General features: G+C 40.0%; 1 protein-coding gene across 1 annotated transcript in view; it reads left to right on the top strand.

Moving 5' to 3' along the window:
• Positions 1–5547: 5547 nt before the first annotated feature.
• pdzd8 (PDZ domain containing 8) overlaps positions 5548–27356 on the top strand; it is a 46738-nt gene continuing 24929 nt past the window's right edge. The window contains exons 1-3 of the mRNA XM_053436061.1: positions 5548–6725; positions 22671–22796; positions 26375–26477. Of these exons, the coding sequence (XP_053292036.1) occupies positions 5842–6725; positions 22671–22796; positions 26375–26477 (1113 nt within the window). The 5' untranslated portion in view covers positions 5548–5841. The remainder of the gene's footprint in view (positions 6726–22670; positions 22797–26374; positions 26478–27356) is intronic.

Genomic DNA, 27356 nt, shown 5'->3' on the forward strand with positions numbered 1-27356 from the left:
AAAATATGACAGCAAAAATATAAAATAGCGATGATGTAATGTAAACAGGACATTTACAATGTAAACAGGATTGCATATAAAAAGGTATCGAAGTTGGAAATGAGCACTAAAGGCTACTTTCTATCAGTTTATAAAGATATAATGTGACAACAACTTATTTTGATTGAAAGGTGTGAACATGTTCTGATGGATCCAAACTGAAAGTTAACAAAATTACGAAGGCAGGAAGGATAATCAGCTAGATATTGTGTGCACTGGTTACTCAGAAACCAATTTTCTGATGCAATTCTGTATAACCAGCCACACCGGCTGTGTGGTTTCCTTTATCATTATACAACAGAAATGGCCCAGTGGAACAAATATTTGTTCGAACCAGCAGGTGTTTGTCCGCTGTTATCTGTTCCTGGTAAAACTAAATCTCTCCAGTTTTTTTGAAGCCATAATTGTTGAATTTAGACTTATGCTTTCGTATAGATATTCACTCCCTGTTGGTGAGGCTTTACAAGTGACCAGAAAGCAGTTAACTGTAGATGGAGATGTTCTTCTACTAGATTAAAGTGCTCAGAGTATTCTAAAGCCAAATTGGTTTTTAAGTTGTTCGACTGTGAAAACACTCATATTAATCAGATTTTTGCATTCAGATTTTAAGCACAAATGTTTCTTCGATGAACTACTTTGAGAAAGAATCATTAAATTACTTTTCATTCCATGTTCTAAAATATGAGGATATCGTGCTTTTCTTGGCATTTATTTATATGTGAATCTACAGTGTTTGGGTTCTAGACTGGTTAATTGATGACAGCACCTTGTACTTTAGGACAGACATATTTACTGATGCCTTATGTTATATAGAGCAAACCAGCAATTGGTAAAATTATCTACAGATTAAATGATGAAGAAGATGTATTGCTGAATCTCAGATATTGGGATGTTTGTGTCCGGTGATAGTCTTTACATTACGCACGGCAAACAAAGGCCATGAGTCCACAATCCTACACACTACACTGTGTTTCCTCATCAGTGAGTCACAAAGTTGCACTGGTTGACATGTGTTCTGTTGACACACACTGTGTAGTGGAAATTAACTCTGTCCCACACACAGTGTCACTAAAGTACTCACCAGAGCACCAAATATGGATTAATCCGCCACTGACCATAGTCCATTACAAATGCACTGTTATCTCCTTTTTTTTTAATAGCCTACAAACCACTGTATGTAAAACACAAAACAAAAATGTTAGGTCAAAACCTCTGCTTTGGATAAATCTATGTTCAAAGAACCGAATCTGCCACTACTGGAATGTGTTTTAGTTTGCCTATTGACTCAGCTGATACACAGTACATTCAAGCTAAAATATACAAGTGGAAGAGATAAGGAGAGACAGGGAGGAAAATGTAAGGGACTAGATGGTGTGTGTGGTGACACCCTGTTGAACTAATACCAAGTCTTAAACCTCAAACACTGCTTAGAAGGTGTCAGGATGAGACAAGGAGGACTGATATACAGTACATAAATTAAATGGTAAATAATGTTGCTATTAAGAAAGTGAATAAAAGTTTAATTTTGTTTTAATTTGCAAAACACAACTGTTTTCTCTTTTGAAAGCTTCACCCAAAATGCTATAGAAAGGCTCAGGTGCCTTCATGAAACACCGTGCTTAGTGGCAACATCTATCTGCCTTGTTAAACATAATGAAGCCCTGGAGCCACATCCAGGCCTTCTGCTGTATTAAGGACCTGAAAGGTGCAGCTGCTGAGACAGAACTAAAGCAGACTGATATGTTTGCACTAAGCAGGGACCTCTGGGGAAACTTGCTGAAACTTGCACACACATCAAAAAGATGTGCTCAGGCTCCAGGAAACCATCAAACGGTGAAGGACAAGGAGCAACAGTAGGAGAGGGGGAACTAAAACAAGGTATAATAGATAGAACCTCTGGAAACATGGGATCCTCATTTCAGATGTCAGCACATAAGTGTTAGACGGATACGTTTACCTTCAGATTCAGACCTGGAAGTTTGGTTTGCAAAATAACATCTTGGTATTGTCCTCTTTAAGCAGACAGAGTATTACCTTCATACACGGAGGCAACAGAGTCAGTATTTCTTTCTGCAGTTCTCTAAACAGGCAGGAAACAGAGCCACGCGATGCTTTCACAATTTATCAGATACAAAGGGCCTCCCCTTCAAGACGGGTAAAACAAGATTAAACTGGGGACCTCTGCTGGACTGTCAAGGAACCACAAGATCACAGAAAATGAATAAGGCCAGAGAACAGCTGCAGCCAGGTTCTGGATAAGTCGGTCATATCACTCTGAATGCTGGGACTAATTATTATCATATTTCTGCTATTATTCTGATGATCATACCAGAGAGGCACCTGTGGAGCGTGAGTGCTCATCTCTCACATCCAGTCGACCCTTGTGAAATAGCTCCGTCTTTTCATATTTGCCCGTTCCTTAAGAGGTCTGTGTGTCACTGCTTTCAGAAACATTAGACTGTTATTATATGTTAACTTTGAACTTCCCTCTGCCATGTTAAACTTGTGACTGGAAACATGCCTCCTGTGTAATGCTCTTGCACAACATTTCTGCAGTAAGAGTGGTAATTATATTGTCACACTTACCTTTTGACTTTTGACGGCAGAAAACAAGATGTAATTTTCCTTTAAGGTGACTGACATCCAGGCCTCAAGCTTCAGGCCTGCAGTGGTAAGTATCTCCTGGTAAATGCTGGATCCGAGGTGTCATTTGGCACCAGACGGGGTGTGAGGTGACGTGACGTCTGCACAGGGCCCAGCATGGTGTGACCTGGCCTGTTAAATGTATTACTGCACGTCTGTGTTATGCAGGGACACCGGAACCCACTCAAAGCAATTCACTGCTAATAGATAACCTATTAATAATGTAAACTCAGCATTACTTTTTTACATGGGACGTTTAAGATATTTTGTTCAGATTTATAAAAGAAAAATTCAACGCCTTAAACATCCCTTATACATGACAAGTTAGGATCAAATGTAATATCATGTAATACATGGTGCAAATAACATTAGACTGCAAATCACGTGAGACTGGTTGTAAACATTGAATGCAGCCTCTAATTGCTGCTTATATTTTAAAGTTATATGATAACAACGTAAAAACCTGAGGCAGTAAATTCTGAAAAATAAGTTATAGGATCATTAAGTTATGTTAAGATATTTGTATGTTGGATTGGGGGCATTTTGACATCTTTTGTGTTGGAAAGTAATCACATGAACATTTTGTAACTTTTTTGTGTTGCCTTTTTTGATGTAAATATAATTATGTACGATGACAAGAAAAAACATGTGGTGACTAGAATTCTGATTTACTTGGTCATAAACAAGTGACTTAGACTGGTGTTTAACACCACAACACGAATAATAATCATTTTTTGTGTCTTAACACACTTTATCACTTCAGTACTGGTGCTAAAAGACAGGGAGGCCTTGGATTTAATAAATGCAGCAGTAACCTGGATCAGTCAACGACAATATTCAGGAGAAAACTTGGACATCTCTTTCTAAAGAGGCTTTTCAGCTCAGGGGTCTCATTTATAACAGTTTCACTTCCTCTTCACATCGCTTGATGCCGTGACTCCGTCAGGACTCACGGTGGAAACCTATTGGTCAGCAGCATCATTTAATATTCATGCCGTGCTTTGCATTGACCATTTATGGTTGAAAGTGCGTGTGTGGAGGGCGGATCTGGAGGCAGATCCACGTATGATTGTTTCCAAGTGGACTGTGATTTATAAAGCAAACATTGAGTTCAGGTGTGTGTGGGCACGATTTTATAAATTGGAATTATCTTTGGCGTACGCCATTTCCGACTTTTGTGCGTACGTACACTTTTAGTATGAATCCTACGCACTCTTTTATAAATGAGACCCCAGGCGTTTTTCTACGAATGTCTGGTATGAATGGCTCCAAAAGTCATTCCACACTGTTGAGAAATGTTTGACCATCATCACACATTACTGTATATGGCACTCTATATTATGTTTATTGTATATTACATATCATATCTGTACTGAAGAATAGTGTTTGTCTAATTCCGCAGATACTCCCTTCTCTCTCTAAGAAACCCCCAAGGTTAGGTTATAGATAAAGGGCCAACCAACAATGCATTGTGGTGTCTACGTTGAGGGACTTTCATATCTAACTCTGATGCACCAGACAGAGAGGCCACAACTTCAACTCTCCCCAACTTCAACGAGTTTGCGTATTTCACCAGTGGCAAGACGTAAGGACACAATGTGATGGGAGACAACTTCAGACAATTGCTCCTGTTACTCTGTTAGCATTTGTATATTGTTTAACCTTCTGGTCTCCTTGATAAGTATGAGGCGAAAGCAACATAACGTGTGTTTGGTTTTAGCCACCATGTGCTGCACCACGACATATATTCCATCTCCACATCTTATGTAGACCAGTGTCTGTGATTTGTGCACCACTGAACTCTCAGATGTGTGTTCATGTTGCGATGAGAGCTTCATGCACTACAGCCCTCTGTATCATCACTCAATGTTACTGTGGAGAGACTGCTCCCTCTAACACAGTCTGACCACCTAAACTGCTTTTTCACTAATGCAAGAGCATCTCTGTCATTGAATATGCTCTGTTAATCATATTGTCCGACTCTGTTTACAGACATCTTTTTTTTCTGTAGATTACAGATGTCACTTTTAGTCACTGTTCCTAATGGAACACTGGAATGGCCAGTTGAGCTTCTTGAATAAAGCTCTGTCATTCATTGTCCCAGCAATGATCCCTCTTTTAAAGTCACTTCGATCTTCTCTTTTTCCATCTTGATACTAGAACTGTTCAATCCACAGAGCGTGATCACATGTTCATGGCTTTATTGTACCAGTGTACCTGAGTGGAAGCTTCTACAGTCATCATGGTTCTCCACTCATTTATTCAGGTTTTCAATTTAATGTAATTTTCTATTGGTAGGTCACCAGTAACCCTAACCCAATATTTCTTGTAAAAATGGCCGAAGATAAGTGAAAAGAGTTATGCTTCTCATGCACTCTAATTCATATGGCTCCTCCTCCTGCATTGTTTGTTTATCTATAACAATTTAAGAGAAGAGACACAATCATGAAAAAATGATACATATATAATTTTGTATTTTGTAGTATTTATTCACTTTCTTTATAATAACATTGTTGTAATTTACGGTTGTTTCAATGGAATGTTTTTGAGTTGTTGACAACTTGTGCATTGGTATTGCATAATGCTGACCTCTTATATAACTAGATATAATGCTGGATAAAAGACGAAGAGTTTCTAATTAAAATGGGAAAACAGACATAACGTGAAAATAACTGATATGATGAAAGACACAATTCAAACTGAAAGTTATTGATAAAGGAGCTGGTGTTTACAGTACGGTATGAACCTGCTGCCATGTTCATGTGCTCAGGTGTCGTAATCAAAGAACAACCGAAGGACGGACACATAGGAAGTCTTTGACCTGAGGGTGACTTCCGGTTTTGATTGGACACATGATAGCGAATCTGTTGCTGATGCCCACACTTGTCGTCAGACGCTATTCAATGATCAACAGCAGCTTCACATTGGGGCAAAGCGGTAAATCCGCCATAACTTGAACGCATCAAAAGAAAACTGCGTCAGTACGCGCACGGACGTAAGCAGCTCGTCCAATCAGGTGCGGAGAGCGAGGCTCAGGGAAGAAGCAGATGATATGGCAGCTTTGAGAGCGACCAGGTGGAACTTGCTTTGTTCATGCGTCTAAACCTCAGGACATGAACACACTGTGACTCCGAGACGGCGTCGGGGCAGCTGCTCAAGATGATTTACCTGATCCTAATTTCCGTGTTCTCCGGAGCGGTCGCCACGTTGATAGTTCAGTTCCTGCTGATCTACCGGAGGAGCCCGGAGCCCGCAGGCAGGACGGTGCAGTATGTGAAAGTGGTGCCTGAAAACGCACTGAAGGATTACTTTAATACCCATCATGCCGAGGCAGGACAGCAGCAGCAGCAGGACAACACGGCAGCAGCGGCCGCCGCACACAGGCAGCAGGAGGCCGCCTCGGCGCGGCAGCAGGAAGCGGCTGGCACCGGCGGCAGCCCCAAACAGCCGGCGACCCGCAGCGAGCCCGGGGACGCCAACAAACCCGAGACGTGCAATTTCCTCAACGCTATATTCCTATTCCTGTTCCGGGAGCTGCGCGACACCCCGGTGGTCCGACACTGGCTCACCAAGAAGATCAAGGTGGAGTTCGAGGAGCTGCTGCAGACCAAGACGGCGGGTCGCCTCCTGGAGGGGCTCAGCCTCAGAGACATCTCCCTGGGCAATTCTCTGCCCGTCTTCAAGAGCGCCACACTCATGAAGCCGGTGCACCTGAACGAGGACGGCATGCCGGAGGAGCTCAACTTCGAGGTGGACATCGAGTACAATGGCGGCTTCCACCTCGCCATCGACGTGGAGCTGGTGTTTGGGAAGTCTGCCTACCTGTTCGTGAAGATGCGGCGCGTGGTGGGTAGGCTGAGGCTGCAGTTCACGCGCATGCCCTTCTCCCACTGGTCCTTCTCCTTCCTGGACGACCCGCTCGTGGACTTCGAGGTGAAGTCTCAGTTCGAGGGGAGACCGCTGCCCCAGCTCACCTCCATCATAGTCAACCAGCTGAAGAGGGTGATCAAAAAGAAACACACGCTGCCCAACTACAAAATCAGGTGGGTCCCTGAAAGCCAAACACTGCTCACCACGTCGAGCCACAGAGATCAGCAGCTCAAGGAAGTCCACAACACAAACCAAGCTACAACATGCACGTTGAAAATTACACTACACAAGAACATTGAACCACAAACAACACATGATCTATACCAACACAATTCCACTGCTGATCGTGTGTCATACAGCAAAACTGAGTTTATTAACAGCTGCAGCATACACTTCATCCGTCCATTCATGCATTTAAGATCTACCCTGTTTATCCTCTGAGGGCTGCAAGGGGAGCTAGAGCTAATCCCAGCTGGTATTGGGTGAGAGGCAGGGTTTACAAATAATACATGCTCAATACCAATCAGCACTTGTTTAACAGTGCAGATTTGTATTAGCAGAACAGACTACTACCATTATCTTTGAAGTACTCTTCTATGAAAACCGTACCACTGGCTCAATCAACAACATCAACAACAACAACAACAACAACGTTATTATTTTAACATGTCTCCCAATTTACAGAATGAGGGGTAAGCACTGGAGGTCGTCATTTGGGAAACATTCTTCCAAAAGAAAAATCTAGAAATGTTCATTACTACAATAGCCAATGAGTGCTGTATATCCAGAGAGAGCAGCTCAAATCACAAGACCAATGACCACCTCAAGAATCTGAACTACTGCCAAAGTTGAATATTTAAAAAATGGCCAAGCAAGCTGTCATTAGAGATGCTGCTCTGCCTCCTAAATTATTTTCCATCCCTTGCAGGAGTTAAAGAACAGGATGTGAGGGTGGCTTCCTCGACGCATAGCTATGGAGGGAAGTGTAATGGTTATTGATTTACATTTACAATAGCCGGTAGCGCTTCATATGCGTCAAACTACTGAAACTACCAGCTCAACATTAACAACAACAAAGTAATGGCGAAAATCTGCCCTCTGTTGTTGAGGACTTCTCACCACCATCTTCGCCTATGAAGATGAAATGGAAAGCGTAGTTCCCTGTTGTACGTCGCTAACTAGCAGAGTTTTTAAGTTGAAGGGAGGGAGCTGAAACTCCAATAAAGAATCATCATTGGACGCAGAATGAGTAAACAAGCTTAGGTGCAGAATGAGCAACTGTAGAGTTAAAACTGTTTTACAGGAACAGAAAAGACAGATATTTAGAAGTTAAAATACTATATTGTTTTTTGATATGTATCTGGCAATTAACATTATTTAAATTAACAATGAACACATAATTTTAACTGGGAATTACTATTTAAGAGTTCTTATATCGCTCCTTCATTTCCATTTGTGCTCAGTTGTAGAGTAGTTTGTTCAGGAATTTAGTCTCAGTGATGGTACATAATATACACTATTTCATTTGACTATTTATTCTTTGAAATGTTTCCTCTGCATGTCCCTCACACTTTTAAATTCATAATTGGTTGATTATCAGTGGATTCACTTGAATTAGCTACTCTTCTGTAGGATAATGACCTGGGTAATGGAATCAGTTCATGATCTAACGTGATGTTTCTTGAAAACAACACTTTCACTATAATGCCCACTGTGTGGCTCTCTAGGAGCACAACAATCTTCCACAGCACATGAGCTTGCACCGTAGTTATGGAAATTAATGTCCAATTTCCCCCAGCGCCTTTTAAGGACATCTTGTCTACGTTATCTCTAAAATATATAACTGATTGTTCATTGTTGTTCACAAGTTTGGTTCATTTATTGCCTATTTTTATAAATATAATTTTTTTATATGACTTTCCACCACATCCCACATTCAGTCACTGACAGATGTAGTTTTCTCAGTTGTCATGGAGATAGTCTTTTTGCTTCGTTGTTGTATCCATGACAACTAAGAAAACTCTTGAAGACTGTGAGATGCAGTTGAAAGCTCTGGAAAGAAGCCAGCAAGGCCCTTAAGTTAAAATCTGTTTGTCATTTAAAAGAAAAACTGATTATAGTTCCATTAGATGTGTCAGATGGTCATGTTACATTTTTTCTGTGGCTTCCTTGTCTTTACAAATATGAGATACAAAAGCTTGTCTTTCCACAACATGGAATCAGCTAGGTTTGTTGCTGGACTGAAACCCTAAGGCCAGCCGTTTAAATGTGAATGTCACGTACTCAGTTTTTAGAACCCTTTTATCACTTAAAAAATCAGTGTGTAACAAGTCCAGTGTCTTTTGGACAAACCAGAGTTAGTTTCTGGAGAAGAGAGTCACCACTACAGCCCTGTGAGCTTGGGCTTTTATTTGCGCAAGCACCCTTTGTGTGTCATTCAATTGACCGCATGGCAGCTGACACAGATGTGAATGAACTTTCTCTCTGAGGAATAAATATATCTGAAATCACAGCACAGCATTGTCTGGAACTTAGGCATGTGGAGTTTTTGTCAGATGATGTTGTGGTTTTAGCAGATCAGCAGTTTGGAAATGACTTGTGAGTGATTCCTGTGTAAAGTGTTTGTCACAGTTTCATACTTGTTCCATTGTTTGACAACAGAAAGAAAAAAACATGAATGAGAGCCACTTTATCGTGGATACATCTGTATTAAAATATATGAGCAGGAGAGAAGCAGATGAAGGGCTGAAACCAACTGGTGGAATGTAAATGTGACGAAACAATGTCATGAATGTCCATTAGCGTATTTTGTGACTTTTTAAAAACTGATACTACTTGTCATTGAAAGTAGTTCAAGCGGCGCGACAACATGAATAACAACTATATCTGCAGTTTGGCAGATTGACTGCACACAGTAGTAAACTTGTAACCTGCTTTGGGAAAACAAATTCCTCACAATTCATCTAATGTAACATCTACTTCATGATTCAGAAGACCTCCGATTTTAGCTCAGTTTTAATTTTTAATTTGTCCCACCAGAGTTTCCTAATGACCCAAATATTTTGTACACTTCTCTTAATAACATAGATTGCTTCATTGTGGATCTATTTGCAGCACATGGATTCGGTATGACCTTTCGATTCCCCGCTCTAGCTCACTTTCACTCTGTCACTCTCTCTGTTTCTCTCTCCTCTCTCACAAACATATTTTCAATAGACCAGTTGGTCATCGATTGAACTCATAAACTGTCAGAAATTCCCCAAAGGTTTACGGTCCTCGGCAGGCGGGGTGACCTGGACAAATCACCGGCCCCCTCTGTGTACCTGTCTTTCAGTGTGCGCATGAGTGTGTGTGTGTGTGTGTGTGTGATCATGTGATCCTAAAAACAAGCTCCTACAGTTGCTGAATTTCACTTAAGTAGCTGAGTAACCTTCCAGCCCTCCATCCATTCACAAAGAGTGCTTTCACAGTTTTCTATTAAACTTCCAAACCAGTGTGTATGAACCAAAAGGGTCTTCTACGTGCAAGTAGCATTCAGCTCACTGTGTATCTAAAGAGACCTCACTTCACCGTCCACATATACGACTCTGTTGTAGATTCTGTTCACTATTCAGTCCCCCTTTACTGGGGTGAATGAATTGTTTCAGCTCTATAATAGTGTATTTTGTGCTGGTGCATGCTGGTCGACTTCTGCCAAACATCATTGAGTGCAAGGACTTAAAAGCTCTCAGCAGAGCCTCCTTCCACTCTAATTCAGTGTTTCCCATATGCCTTCCAGCAATAGTCCAAATGTCATGCTAGAGTTTTTTTCAACAGTGGTTTCTGCCATAAAGCTTTGACTGGTGAAGCACCCAGGCAACAGTTGCTCACACTAAACACTTTAGACACACACTAAAGCTTCTTTCAGACATGCACTGGACACAGTCCACAGTTCCTCTGTATTTTCTCTAGAAGAGGTGTGAAAGCAAATTTCAGAGGGAGACGCCCTGCAGTTTCTACAGACTTTATCCGCCTGGCTTCCTAGCATAACATCCGTAGAAATCCAGGAGAAGTCGATGTGTGAGGTAGGGCTGCTGCGATTGACGTCGACGCTGAAAATGACCCAAACAAATTATGAATTTACCTTTCGATTTCTATAACGTTTCATTTCAATTAATTATAACAAATGTTCTTATTCAATATCACTGTACGCCGGGTTTACAGCTGATGCCGAAGCGCTGCACTGCACAGCACTATTCTCAAGCGTGTGCAGGCGCCCGGCTGTTCACACGGGACGCGCATTTCTCAGCGCCGGTCAGCCAACGATTCTGCTTTCTCCGCTTGTTGTTATATGTAACCCGTTCAATGTACTGGTTTCGGGGTAAATGATGATGGTCTTCTTAGCCCCCCCCACCCTCTCTCTCTCTGTCTATCTGCTTGTGTTCTTGTAGTGGATGGGCAGAGGGGGTCATTTAATTATGTGATTGGGAAAATTGGGGAAATTAAAACTCCAGGACAACAGAAGGGGAATACAAAGTATGGGATGCATATTTGATCATTTATATCATATAAAATGTCATTAATATCGTTTAAAATCATTCTCCAGTGTGTTTCCTGGCACGATACGCTTACGGCGAGTGGAAAAATAGACCGTGCTATCGTTCAATGTTATTCACAACAGTTGATTGACATGTAGGTTTTGTTAATAGGAAATCCCTATGTTGGTATGTTGTAGACCAATAGGAGGAGGCAATGAATAAGGGGGGCGGGGTCAGACACGAAAGGGAGGACCCGAATAAAGATGTCAACATTAGTACACAGTCTGTCTCACGCACATTATTAGGCGAACTCGACAGACTCAACGCCGAAACCATCGGTGCAGGGCGCGAGGCGCATCGCAGCCCACGTGAACCGCACAAAGGTTTAACGGGGGTGGATAGGAGGCGCCTGGCTTTCCTTGGCGCTGCGCTTTGGATATGAAATTAAAGGGTAAATTTGATTTTTTTCTAGGAAAATTGATCGTTTAGATTAATCGACGCATCGGTAAAATAGTCGACAGATTAATCGATAGAAAAATAGTCGTTAGTGGTAGCCCTGGTGTGAGGGGATCCCCGCTGGATTCACCGCTTCTAATGCTTCTTAATTAAAAAAAAGCAGCGTCATACACGTAAAAGACACCGACGATGTCAAGAGAGTTTGTGATGATAAGAGCAGACAAAGGTGTCCATCTGTCTCCTGAATAATGTGGAAGATTTGTTGCTGATGTGTACGCGTCTTTGCAGAAAACCTCACGTTGCGTTGTGCGTGTGTAAAAGGCAAACTCCAGGTAAACTCCGTAGCCAATTCTCTGGATTTTACTTGGAGGTCATGTCTGAAAATGGCTTAACACACAACCTGGTTTAACCAGGAAGGCCTGCTGTTGCAGTTTTACAGCTGTACTGTATTCTTTCAAAATTTTCATGATTAGCCATACTGTACTACTGTATTCAGTACCTTGAAAATGTAGTAGTAGTGTCACTGTACCCTCCTCATTCAGGCATAGTTAACACACAGCTGACTGCCAGTAAATTCAATTCATTTTTATTTTTATAATGCCAAATCACGACATACATTATCTCAAGGCACTTTACATAGCAAGGGCAAGACCTTAGAAAAACTTTGCCTGTTTACGTCCCGTAATTGTCTTTATAGACATCTGTATCTTTTTTTATTTAATGTTTTGGTTATAGAATAAAATACATCCGCTATGATTCAGAGTTTCAGCACAAAAAAATATGTATATGTCCAATGGGACAAATCAGCTCTGTACCCAGCTGAGTGTGGGAAAGGGAATTTAGTTTGAAGAAGTACGAGAAATAGAAAGAGAAAAAAAGGAAGTAGAAAGTGCGCATGAGAGAGAGAGAGAGGGCAAATAAAAAAGAGAGAAACTTGTATTATTAGGTTTTTATTTCACTATGTCTTACTTAAATAATAGAAGGTACAGATGGAACTAAGTAGCAGTCGGGTAGTAGAAATATAGTGGTGACAGACACAGCTGAAATTCCATTGGCCAGATTAACAGCAACGTGAGGCATCTTCCATAAGAGCCTTTCTTTTAAAGACAGTCCTCACTAATGTCTCAGCTGTCCTCTTGAAAACAGAAGTGGTTTTCTCACAGCAGTATGCCAAAAGACCGACGTGCTATTCCGACTTGAGTCAACCTGAACCGGACTTGAGCCAGTGGAGATAGTTGTCAGGGGGAACACTGGCTGATTGTCATTTCCTGTCAGTTATCACGGTGCAGTATTTCCTGCCTGCTCTCATGCACAGTGCTTCACTCCTGTCTTTGTCCAAAACCTCAACACTTGTCGGTCCTGTTCAGACCTGGTTCAGACATGCAACTTGGGTGATCTGATCACCAGGTGGTCATCTCTGAGTGCGAGTCAGCTCACACATGGCGCTAGTGTGTCCTGAATGTGTCTCCAGTGACCACTGGAATCGGATCTAGCGTCTCTGCCTTAAATGCAAATTCACATGTAAATCATTATTGTTCACAAAGACCAAATTATGTTGTCTATAGTCAGTCTCACTATATGACAGAGGAGTCCATTGTCAGTGTGTGGCTTTCAGAGAGAGAGAGAGAGAGAGACAGAGCTGTGCAAGATGCTGAGTGTCGATGCAGGTCAGAGGAAGTTAGCTGAGTAGGTGGTCCGTCCTGCAAATATTTGTGATCTCACAGGCAAAAGAAGGGGGCCTCATCCATCACAGACCACCACTAAATGTGATCTGAGCGATGGGATGGCAATGTGTTTTGGGTTGGTACACACTGAGCAGTCCACTTGTGATCGGCTCACTCACTCAGGATGTTAATACAAGGTCTGAACAGAGCCTTGGATACATTCACAGGGTGGTAATTATATCTTTGCATGTAGGAGTCAAATATGACGCCTATGTGCAGATATGAATTGCCAACTCTACAGTATTATATTTATTTTGAATTATTTATATACTTGGATCTGCCAAACTTTTGTAAATCTCAGATTCATATTGATAGTACAGAATTGTATTGATATTGATGACAAAATAGAGAAAACTGCTCTATACCTTGCAGTGTTTTAGCATTTTTAGCTAAAAGGTTTGACTTTGAATTTGAAGCTGATTTTAGCTTCTTAATTATGAGGATTTAATTCTTTATTTTCTCATACGATTGGAAACCAAACTGGGCCTCAACTAGTGATCATTTTTATTATTGATTAATCTGCATCATTTTGTCTGTTCATCACCAAGTTACTTATAGATATTCAGTTGAAACTGATTTAAATAAGAAAAAAAGCATGTTGTCATAGTTGAGAAACTGTAATGTCTCCAATTATAATAATTCTCTCTAAAGAACTAACTCCTCTAATGAATGGCTTTGGGTATTGAGCTGCTGGTCAGACAATTTAAGAGGACAGTACTGCCACAGACTCAGTGCTTATAGTCGTGTGGGGGAGCACTGCAGCAAACAGAAGAACTCTGAACATGCTTGTGAATGTATCACCCACGATCATGCAGAGCGAGTGAATGTGATGGGATGATGTAATGAAGTGCAGCCTGAGAGAATAAAAGCTGGACTGTGGGATTTGGCACAGATGGTAGTTCCGTGAAAGGGGAGGGGCTGGGACCACGGCCCACTGGAGGTAATCCAGGCATTACAGCACCCATGCAGACTCTCAACTCCAGCTATTGGGGAATACTGTGTTCAAAGCCAAATCTAAAATAAAGGTCCCTGTTTTTATTTGCAATTAAGTTGCAATTGCAGAAGCTTAGAGGAGAGGAAGACACAGCCAGTTTAATCGATCGAAGTGCGGTTGCTGTTATCCGTCTATAATCTTCTTTGGTCATTAGTTTGAATCATGGTCTAAGCTCATTTGGGCTTATATGCATAGTTCGACAGTATGATTAAAAACAACACCTGGTCAATATGTTGACCGTTTCTTGAGATTTGCATCATATCACATCATCTTCTGAGGATGGAGCAGCCACATAAATGGGTCAGTTAACAAGTAGGTTTAATAGCTGATGTTATGCTGGAATCAGTTGGCTGTCGTACTTTGAAAGACATCAATTTAGATCAACCCTCACGTGTAAGTAGTTTATGGAATCTATGAGGTCAACATTCTTCATCATAATCCGATGGTGACTTTAAAATCTCCTCTTTTTCTGCTTCTGAGAAGTTTTGAAGGTCCTTCAGTACTTTGTGCAAACCCATATTCAGATCACAGAAACCCTTAATGACTGAGTGAAAGTGTGACAAGATGTCGTTCAAATTAGAAACCAAGTCTAAAGATAAGAGCAGTGATTGATATTATTTTGTTAGATTTGCCTCCAGGTATTAAAGTAAAGTTTTGTTTCACTGCCCTCCGCAAAGACGTCAATGTTACCTAACATCTTATCCATCTTAATATCCGGAATGTGTATCTAATGCAGCACTGGACTTCTAGATGCTAAATGAAAAGATTGTCATTCACAGAAGAATATAATAACAGCAGTAGCTTTGTTAACTTAGTACTGATTTAAACTAGTAAAGCATTTTCATATTCAACTTGCCATGTATTGAAAGTGTTGATTATTGTCAGGTTACCCTAATGTATATAGGATATGCATACAGATATGCATACAGATACCCTCACTGCCTCATTGTCTACTTTTTGAGGGGAATTATTTATTAGTGTTTTGATAAATATATTTCAATCAAACACTTTTTATTAGTATAGTCCATATTCAAAAATCACAATTAGTCTCATAGGGCTTTAACAAGGTGTGACATTGTCTGTTCTTAACCCTCAACAAGAGTCAGGAAAAACAACAAAAAAAAAAAACTTTTAACAGGGAAAAAAACATAGAAACCTCAAAGAGAGCCACATGTGAGGGATCCCTCTCCCAGGACGGACAGAAGTTCCTCATGTATTTACAACATTAAATAGAAAAAGCAATTTGTAACACGTGAATCTAAATTAATTGATGAGATATTGTCTGTAATGGTAGAGTAGGCATATTGTTTATCAAGCAGTCTTCTGAAAATAATAGTCCACGATCAGCTGCTACCACAATCAGATGCCACCATAATCCACAATCCATCACCATGATCCATCAGGAAATTTGAAAAAGAGTTGATGAGCGTGTGTGTTAAGCTCTTCTTCCGGCCAACTGTCAACATGTAGCTAAAGTCAATGTCTGCATGCCTATTTAAATCGAGAGACTGTAGAGTGGAAGGATAATTTGTTTGACTTGGCCCTGAGCTCCTGATCACTCATCTTTTGAATGTACAGTGGTCAGTCAAAGCATTGTCATCCAAAAGACTATTGAAAGTCAAGTACTTAAATGTTCTTTTCATTTTTGTTTCTTTGTAAGCCACATAGCAACTGTAGAGCATCGAATACTGAAATCTGTAATAGTTAATAATTATAATAATACATTATATTCATAGGCGCCTTTCAAAGCACTCAAGGTCTCACCTTACAAGGCAGAGATCAAAACAGAACAAAAAACAATGCAACCAAAGGTCAATAAAAAGAACAGTGAATAAAACATTATGAGGTTGGCCAAATGGAAACAGTCAACCAGACTATGCCAGTTTAAAAAGATGGGTTTTGAGACAGATTTGTAAATGGAGAGAGGGTCAATGTTAAAGATGTTCTGGAAATGATGTGAGCAGCAGACTTGAAAATATACGTACACACACAAGCAAACTCACACACACACACACACGCACACATAGTTTGCAAAAAACATGTGTTTTAAATTGTTGTGTGACAAGAGGAGATGAGAGGAGGTGTACAATTACAACTGGGCTTGACAGGATGAATCGCACATACATAATTGTCAAGCTTCCGTGTTTGTTTGTTGTGTAGTTGTGCTGTAGATTTCCGTTGTTCCTCTTTAACCTCTCTCCTCCCGTCATTTCCGGTCCGACGGTATAGATGATAGCACTGATGCAAAGAGTTGGCCATTTTAAGAGCGGGAGCCCAGTTCCTTTTTAGCTCAGCCTCCTCTCAGTTTGTACCACAGACAGGAGGAGACATAAGCATTGATTGCACAATCTCTGCAGTTTAGCTGTTGTCTTGTTGGCTAAGGGTCTGTAAAGCAAAACAACTGCGCATGCCTACAGAGGAAGTGTCAGTGTAATAGTCATGTTGCAATTGTCCAAAAGAAATGGGCATTAGTAAAGTTTTTGCAAATTAATTAATAATTTATCAATAAATGGACTTCATTTCAAAGTAAGGGATTGTTATGATAATAGACTATAAAGGGAAGAATTATAAAAATAATTTTAAATAAAATGTTAATCATTTACAAAAAGCTACATACAACTATGAAAAAGTACTTTAAGTAACTGTTCAATAATTAAGTAAATAAAATAAATACAAAAGCTTTAGGAAAAGCAGTTTTGCAAGAGGAATAAATCACAATTTTCACAATGTCACAGCAAATAATTGGTGCAGCAGTTTCTGTCTTTTTAAGAAAATTTCCTCCAGTAATATTGATGACTGATTATTGGCTTGGGGCTGATGGTAAAAGATTAACGGATAATGTGTAAGACGATACATGTTGATGTGTAAAGTCTAATGGTGACTGGAATATTGAGCCAATGAATAAAAGGGTACAATATGTGTTTTTTGAAAATTGATAGATCAGGACAAAATGATAGCAGGTTACTTTTGGACCAACAGAGGACACATTGTCCCTCATGACACATCACACCCCAATGCATTTAAACAAGACAATACACCAGTGGTGCTCTTAATATGCTTCACTATCTCAAAAAGAATACAAGAAGTATACATCCCTCTAGGTAAAGATGAACTACCTAATTCAAATGTGGTATATTTTATGCTATCTCACAAACTCTGATTTATTATGGGATGATGATTATTGATGCTACTTTAGCTGCTGAGCCAATCATATAGTTTTAGAGACTGATAGACATTAAAGTGATTAGTTTGAAATATTGATGTGATGTGCATAGCTGAACGTTCCAGTGGGAGAGGCTGACTGCTGTTAGCCAGCTAATAACCCTTCTTTGGATCCATGCTGTGGGTAAATCTGTTGTGAACTGGGCTACCTAGCAAGCTGCTAACAATACTGGTCAATATTGGTGTCTTATAATGAGTGCACGTAACTGACACCATGCTAGCTGAGAAAGTTTAATGTTACCAAAATCCATTTTGCAGTTTGGATAGTTTACCACATCAATTTATTAGCTACAGCTCATAAAGTGTGACATCAGTCATGGCAGCTTTAAAGCCCTGTTAACATATTCAGACATTAGGGTTATCGTGGCCGTTTTCCGACATGAACTCCGGGTGAAATCTGGAGAGCTGGGTCCGGAGTTTACCCAGAGTCTTCCTTCACACATACACAGCTCAGTGGAGGTTCTTTGCCCAGAAGCGTTCACAAAGCAACAAAACTCCCAAATTATTTAGTCGAGAGGTGGAGCAGCCAGGTGCAGCAGACAGAGACAGGACATGACGTATTAACTCCGCTGCATTGATCACGAGATTTCCCTGAACCTTTTAAAAATTCTTCTTCAGTAAATCATGTTCAGAAGCAACAACATTCTCAGTGTTATTGATTAAAATACAAGAAATAAGAGACATTGTCAAAGTTCTCTGAATGATCCACAGTCGGGCTCAGACCAATTAGCTATCATCTGATGACGAATTTGTCTCTGGGGGCAACGGCCAATATTTTAGGGCTTCTGGTGTTGCCAAAGACTTTCTCTTATTAAACGAGTTGAACATTTCTCCAGACAAAACACAAAAAGTGATACTTTTGTTGGTATTTTTTGGGTCTAGGCGCCATTTTGGTAAATCTTTTTTAACAGCTATCTGGGTATGAATAAGAATCAATTATTAAGCCAACAGCCGATAAGCTTCTGTCAATGTGTTTCACGTCGTTTGCTTTTTACGTGGACTGCGGGCAACCCATTCCTGCTCAAAATACGCTCCATACGCGAGTGTCAAATTACTTTTGGTACAATACAGACTGAATAAAAATAGATGACATGACTGCTCTCCAAAAGTGAACCCAATTTGTCTTGATGTCCCCTGAAGGATGGCTGCAGTAAACCCCACCTCATCCATGTTAGGGGATGGGACATGGACCAAACAAAAAATTCTAAGTACTTACACATCAAAAGTAGTTGTTATTACAGTTATACATGTCCAAGTGCAAATTTTTCTGGCAAGTTGGGTTTAAAGTGGTTATTTGATGCTATAAAAACGGGGTCAAACGGCATGATTATAAGCTGAGACCGACTCGCTACTCACTGTCATCACCAACAGCCAGCGGCGTCTGCATCCAGAATAATTTGGATTCAGTTCTGGTTAGAAGGAGGCATAAGCAAGGTTTCATACATCTTTATTTACAGTCTATGGTTCATTATGAAACTGAAGCATGTAAGAGGACGACAGCTGAGCAGGAGTTCCTTCGAGGTTAACCAGGAGACATTTCTGTTCATACAGCTAAAAGAATGTGACCCCATGATTCAGACCACCTCAGATGTGTTCTCAGTGACCGGACAGTACTAAGAGCGGTCCAAGGGATCACTATAGACGTAGATATCAGGTTTGAACAGTTCCTCTGAATCACAGCTAATAACAAAATGCTGTTTAGCAGCGGTTGTTGTCAGGGGCTAAAGGCACTTTGATCTGAATGGAGGCCTGCCCACTCTGCTGCAGCCAAATGTTTTCTTATAGGAGTTTCAGTTTCATTTGTAGTATCCTGGCAGCTTCACTAATGAATTGGGAAAAGGGGCCAACAGACTGGACTTTAAAGTTCTCTGACTTGTTATGTGTCTTCCCTCTAGCACCCAACAGGGAATTTACCTCCTTTCAAGTGCACTCGATCAGTGCCAGTTCAACACATGCTTGTTACTTCATTAATAGTGCAGTATTGTATTCAGCCAATCATCATTATCTAAGTTCCATTAATATCATGGCTGTGCTATGATATTAATAATAATTATAGACCCTCTTTATCAGATCAGAAGATTCTAATTCAAAAGGACTGCTGTGACACATACACTACCCTGCTGCAGATGAAAATGATGGAGTTCAACACAACTGTGAGGCCTGCAATGCCTTTGCTTCAAGTGACCTTGCATAGTTATTGTACTGCTGTGATAAGCCATTTCCAATTTACAGAGCTTAGGCCTAAAATACTCACATACCCACGAGGTTTTGTCGCTGCAGCTTGCTTTGAGCAGTCACAGCCATCTTTGTGACGTGCTGCTTTAATCAATGATGTCATTTAGGTGGATGCGTCGCCCAAACCCTAACCGCATATCATTTAATGTTTCTTTTTTTAATAATTTGAGACAATCATTGATCCAAAGAACTTCACCATCCACACTGGTCTTCCTTACTTCTGATTCCTCGTTTGGATCATGTGAGCGGCTGTCAAGAAGATCGGAGGACAGAATGAAAGAAGAGACAGATCTTAGTAGGACGGAGGCATGAATCACATCAACAGTCTGAGCTCCTAAAGCTCCCACACATGCCTAATATCCAGTCCACTTCCTATAAGAGACCAACTGTTATTGTGTACTTGTACCTGACTGTCGTGGACAATTTACAGCTCTTTTGTAATGTGTAAAGGTCTTTTACATCCTTAACTTCCAGTGAAAAGATACCATAATCACAAGGAATCTGTTTTCAATGAGCCCAAAACCATTAGCCCACTGTGCTGGCTCCACTTACACACACTTGGCCTAGACTCATCTGCCAAGGGAGGTGTCTCCTTCTGCCACCTTGCCTCCTCTGGCAACTCCAATAACCCGAGTCACACACAAACTAACCTTGAGCATGCATGCCTCACTAAGAAGTCACTTTGTAGTGAGGGGGTCGCGAAGAACCGGAGAACGGCTGGCGAGTCTTAGCGAGAAGACGGCGTCGGAGTCCACGGTGAACAGTGATTCGCACGGCAGATTCAAGTGTGTTGCGCTCTCCACGCTCTTTCTCCTCCTCCCCTCATGTCTCCTCCTGTGAGTTCTGTGCCGCTCACTTTCTCCACGGCAGCACTGGGCTTGAAGTTAGCTCCTGCTACAGCTCCTGCTACGGCTATAACGAAACATCTCCCCTACCGGGTGCCCGATAAGTGAAATGGACACTGTTGACTGACTTTACAGAGCGAAGTGCGTGGCACAAACTCTATGGACAATTCCTTTGCGATATCTGGACTTCATGCCCACCGTGGTGCAGTGCACTTAAATGACGTGTTGAAGTAATATTTGGTTAGTCTCTGTTCGCTGATACTAAATTCGAATATATACTGAAGTTCTATTTTGTTGCTTGAATTGAATTGTGTTAAAGAGGCTCACTGTGAAAATATATGTTCCATTATCTGATTGATAAATAAATATATATATATATACAATAAATAAATGTGTTTATTTTTCAGTTAAGGATCCCTGGTCTGTGAGTTTAGGGGAAGGGATGGGGCGGTTAGAGTGAATACATATTTTCTTTAGATGTACACATCACTGACCTGAACTAATAGTCCGTTAAGATATCTGACGGGGATTTAGCACCCGTTACACTCATCTGCTGTAGGAAGTCACGCTCGTGCAAGATACCGGAAGATGTTGTTCTCATAATGCGTGGGACTAGAACGATTATTCATTAGGCTTGGATTTTTATTCGAATGAATTCTTAATGACGAATAATCGAACATTCGATTATTCATTACCAACCCTACAATCAATCAATCAAACTTTGTTTGTATAGCCCTTATTCACAAATCCCAGTTTGTCTCATAGGGCTTTAACAAAGTGTGACATCCTCTGCCCATAACCTTCAACAAGAATAAAGAAAATCTACAAAAAAACTTTGTTTGAACAGGCTAAAAAGAACTTAGAAACCTCAGTGACACACATGTGAGGTATCCCTCTCCCAGGACGGACAGAAGTGCAATAGATGCCAAGTGTAATGGAGAACACCAGAAAATTAAGTAGTAGTAGTAAATTAATTGATGAAGTATTTTCAGTAAGGCAAAGTCCAGTGCTCACAAACCACAATTCCTGCTTTTTATTAGTGAACTCATTGATATTGTGGTATTAAGTCTTCACGTTTCATTCCTGATGGGATATTGATAATATACAATTTGTTGGCATCAATATCTTTCTGAGCTTGATTATCATATTCATTATTATTAGAATAAGTATTGTTTTTCAGGTTTTGGACATGATGGCTATTCCCTAAACAAAACTTCAACACTGTTCAAGCTACAGTTTTCCTGGACCTTATTGTGTAAATTGGCCGTTCACAAAATCCTGACTGTCACTTGGAACTGTACGTAAGTGACGGTTTCATCAGTAAAGTGTGAGACTTGTCTGAGCATAGTCCACTATTTAGAGCAGCTGGAGCCTCAGGCTAATAACACCAGAAACCCCAAATAGAAAAGGATGGGTGTGTGCTCTCATGCTTTAACATTACAATGATTGTTTTTATGAATACTCATTGCTGCAGTTCTCAAGGAGCCACTTCTCCGAGCACCACACCCAAGGGAAGTCATAGCACTGACCGTGGCTCTGACTACTTCTGATTACATTCTTCACACCATGCGTCAGTTCATTCCTGTTAAAGCTGGTGGACAGGTTATAATCTGACTACTTCTTGTTTGTTCAACAGTTGTCTTTAAAGGTACACTAGAAGATTTGGGAGAAAGGGATCTACTGGCAGAAATTAAATATAAAATAATCCTAGTGATGTTTTCACTAGTGTGTTTAATCTAAATTGTGCTTATAGTTGTTTTCTTTACCCTAAAATGGATCCCTTTATATTTAGATACTTTCTATTAACATCAGGAGTGGCTCCTCTCTACGGAGGCCTCCACGTTTTAGTCGTCCATGCCAGACAAACTAAACACCTTTTTGATTTGTTATGACAACTACCGCAGGTGCTCTGTAATGTTGGATGGTGAGGGGGTATTCAGCTGCAACTTGACACGTCACCACTAGATGTCTAAATTCTACACACTGAACCTATGTGTATTTCTGTCATGTAATAGTTTGTTTGTTAAGGTTTGTCTGCATAACTTTGGCACTGTCAGGGGATTAGCATCAGCAAAGGTCCTCAATTAAAACTGAGTTTGGATGTTTCCTGTTTTCCTTTCTCCAGATACAAGCCCTTCTTCCCGTTCCAAGTGCAGCCGTCGCTGGGTTCGGCCTTTGATCTGGACCTGTTGGTGCAGGAGAGCAAGCTGGGGGAAGGCAGACTCAAAGTCACCCTCATTGAATGTAGCAGGTGAAAACCTTAAATCCTGAATTAAAAGTATTATGTAGATTTTTTTATCAAGCAAGGTATTTGTGTGACTATGACGTCAGATTGTATCTTCAGATTATTTACTTTTGGAGCTGATCAGACTTCAGATCAAGTCCAAAAACATACCGTCCCAAAAACACAAGTGTCCAAGACTTCACTGCAAATAACAGAGAGATAATCTGAAGTTTTCACTGATCAGAAAATGATTCCCTATTAAATGATGCCAGCCTCTCACCCAGCTGATTGGCTCCAGTCCCCTGCAACCCTCAAAGAATATACGATATAGGCGATGGAATATGATCCCATATGATTAGTGAAGTGATGATCTACAGTTTATATAGATTAACTCAAAATCATTTGTCATCATTTGGTATAAATGATGTCGTCATTATGAAATGTCATTATTACAGGTTACTTATTGAGATTTATACATTGTGCAGGTTAAGCATTACCCTTCTGGTGTTTTCCAGTGAAATTGTGTTAAGCCTCTTAGCTTCACTATGCATGTATTGCTGCCTCTAGGAAACTTATCAAGTTTATATGTCATGAATGACTCCTAACCTTCTAAACCTAATGACATTAAATTGTGTCCTAGTCAACAGGAACAGTTTTTACTTTTTTTCCTGATCCAAATTATCAGAATTATTGAACAGAATTGAAAACGTCAGAATTTTTTTTAAGGAATCGCCAGCAATTCACTGAGAATTTCCTTATTTTTGCAACTCATTTTGCAGTAGGTGATGAACCTTGGCTTCATTGCAGTGTGGTCAATTATGAATGCCACAATTTGCAAGATCAAGTAGTTCTCACAAATGGATTCACAATCTGAAGTCCAAATGTTCTAAAAAGTCTTAAAATTTGCTCAAATAAATGTTTACGTTGTGAAAATAAATGTTTTAATGTAATATGTCCCGTGCAAACTATATTTGCCAAATATCTGATTGACTTGACTTGAATCTGAATTTGTTTTCTTTTGTTTAGTGAATATTATAACTTAATTGCTCATGTGTGGCACAAGCCCCAGTGACTTGTTGGGTGTGTGTTTACGGCACAAAAAGCTGCTAATTAATTCACATTTTTCTTAACTCAATTTAGCTACTGTCAGTTATGCAGGTCTTTAGGTTATTCTCTCTTACTGACTTCAGTAATGTATTTTATTGATGTAAATGTTTAGTGTCCTTTCCTGTCAACTTAAATCTGTCTTGTCTTGTCCACTGCTGTGGCCACAGGCCCTGTGACTGCAAGCTCTCTGGTTTGAATCCAGCTCGGCTGTTTAGCGTACTCCATTTTTGACATGCATACGCATAGGCACACTAGTTGACTTTTATAGTGTGTATGTCAAAGAATGTGTTGGATGTTTTATATCTGTCCACATCCTCTTGTGTATCTTTGTTGTGGGGTTGGGGGGCTGGTTTTCTTTTATCATTTTGGAAGCTTAGTTAAACTTTCCTTCCAGTGCCAGAAGCAGTTTTTCCCTCAAGCTCAGACTGCTACAGTCAAGATAACAACATAGTGGCAGAATGTATCTACCTACTAATTCCACAAACATCAGTCTATCTTTATGTAGAACATATGCCTCGCAAACCGTTCATCTAAACCGCTTCACACTTGACATGCCTTTTCCAAATGGCCCAGGGAAGTGCAGTGTCAAATGTGGTGGGATTTGGACCCACGATTTAATATTAATAAAAATTGTATAAAGAGGCAAACAGTAGACTGGACTTTACATTAGTTGGCACAATGCTTTATATGAACATTGTGGGGATTGCTGTTACGATGTAAATTCTGTTTTATTTTATGAAAAGCATTGACTATTAAAATTAAATCGGATAAACCAGGTATGATATACAAATTGTTTTCTAACTTCATTCTGCAACATAAATGTCCAGCATACAAAAATAAAAAGTGACAGCATATTGTAGAACTGTTTAGGGAGTAATAATGATAAGGAATAATTCTGAAGTTGCTCCAGAGCATTAACACAATCCTTTCCAAACTTCAATTTTGCAACAGGCACTGCATTAGTATTTTACTGAGATAAAACAAGTGCTTGTAAATAAGCAGTATCTAATAGAAGTGGCCACCAATATGCAAATTGGTGGCCACTTCTTCACCTCACCTCTGTGACTCTGGCAGCTGCTATTACATAACATCTTCAAACCCTTTATCATCTACAGTATAAAGCCCCTTCACAATGGACGGTGCACTCTCCTTCTCTGCAGTCTCCTCTTTCTGAGACAAATATCCTCCCTCTTTGTCCAAGCTGGCTATGTTTAAATTTTAATTGGCCAATGAGTCAATTAGCACAGGGTAGTCCCGGTAGAGAGGTCTATCCTTGTTTCCTTGGAGAGCGGTTGTGTGTGTTTTGAATCATGCTTTGATGTGGGTACACCACAAGATGATCAGATCAGTCTCATCAATGAATAATTCATGTCCTGCCCATTATAATCATAGTCTCTCCTCTTCCTCTCCCCTCTTGCATCATCTTGTTCTATACAGGCAGGTTTGGAGGCTGCCCTCCCAGTCCTACTAATTTAAACGTTTAACTAGATCGTATCACAGGATCACTTCTTTAAAACTGCTTGTTAGACGTTTGCTTTGTTACAGATATCAGGTGTAGTGTGCTGAAAGTGTCAAGCAGAGGGATCCACCCATTTATCATTTTCTGTGGAATCTGAGAGGAAAGCAGTTAAAACTTATCCTTTGACAACATGCATCTTAACATGACCATGCTGGTCATCTTATTCCTGAAATGATTAGTTACACATAGTTTCAGTGAGTATAAGATAAAATCAGGGAATATCTGCCCGTCAGTGTTACAGTAGGAAAGAAGCCTCATGCATTCATCTCCTCAGCACAGTAGGGGGCAGCATTCACTCCCCCAAAAAATACACTACCATTTTCAGTGGTGGAAAATGGAAGAGAGTGATGCATGATATACACACACTCTCTTACACACACTGCCCAAATGAATAAAGGCTTAATGCCCAATATTTGAATAAACAAATGTATTTCTAAGTAAATAAATCACATTGAAACTACCAAAACAAGGTAATTTCTGAAATGCGACTTCTAAAGAATATTCTTTGTTCTCTGACATCATGGTGAGAAGAAATATATCACCAATGTAAAAACAGGCATTATCACAGCAGTGTTCACAGTATACTTGGAAGATCATTGGATGAATAAACAAATTTAAAAGGGCCCATTTTTTAAATTGTGGTTGTGATTCAGTCAGATTTGACAACCCAAGAAGTTGATCCTAATGTTTATGAATCATGATTCTTCCACAACAATGGCAGTTTTATAACAACCCCTTTAAATTCAATAATGGTCAAAGTGATCAGAAATCCCCTAACATGGACTCATGCCACTAGCTTTCTGCCAAAGCTTAAATGTGTGGGTTTAAAGTATTATCGATGTGTGTACACATCATTTTGATCACTCTGCATGTGCCTGATTGAGAGAAATATGTTTTCAGGCTTTCAAGATTGTAACATTGTGAATCTCACACTTCTAGTTCATGTTGTTCTAATGTGTATTTTGTCATGACCCTGCAGACTGTTCATCCTGGGCTCCTATGATAGAGAAACCTATGTCCACTGCACTCTGGAGCTGAGCAGCCACCAGTGGAAGGAGAAGACTCGCAGCTCCATCAAACGGGTGGGTTTCCCTCTCTTTGATCTTCTGAACTTAATCCTCGTTCCTCTGGTTTACTAATGCATCATATCTTAAGAGAGAGAAAACAAAAAGGTATCTGGTCATATTTCATATGTAAAGCATGTACAATTACACAGAAATTCAATTAAATTTGTTCATTACAAATCACCAATATCTACTTTCTGGTAAAGGTGCGTTGATAAAAATGAAGACGACACAAATGCAGGTGGCTTGAGGCCACATTTTGGTTGTTACATCCCATTGATTGTAAAGCACTGTAGAACACGTTTCATCAATTACTGGTGGGTCTGACCCTGTTGTCTCTGCTTACAGTTGTTGTGCAGTTGTATTCTGCATTTTACAATGATTCAGCTGTTTACGTGCATATAGGACAAACTAATATTCAAGCAATCTTGAACACTCATGTGATATGCATTTTCCGGCGTGTTAGTGTGGACTGGGATTAAAACTGATATTGAGCCAAAATGTGCAGACAGACTAACTAGTGATATTGTTTATAATAGGTAACAAGTCTGATCCCAAACCCTATTTCTTTTTAATATCATAACTTCTATCTGCATCATCACACACAATAAAATTCAATTTTCAAACACAAAAACAGAATTACTGTCACATCCCATATTAAATTATCTAATATATCTGCAACCCATTATATTGTTACTAGACTGAAATTATTGTTGCAATTGGCAAAATATTTAATCTACTTTCATATTTATCGAGGATAACCTTATTGTAGTTTACGATATATGGAGTATTGTTTGATTTGGGAGTATCTTAGCGAGTTAGTGATCTATGAGACGCAGCGGAAGATGAAACAAATAGAGGATGATGACAGAGAATCAGATTAAATATGTTTAACAG

The sequence above is a fragment of the Pleuronectes platessa genome, chromosome 12 (genome assembly GCF_947347685.1).
Source record: "Pleuronectes platessa chromosome 12, fPlePla1.1, whole genome shotgun sequence".
NCBI classification, from domain to species: Eukaryota; Metazoa; Chordata; class Actinopteri; order Pleuronectiformes; family Pleuronectidae; genus Pleuronectes; species Pleuronectes platessa.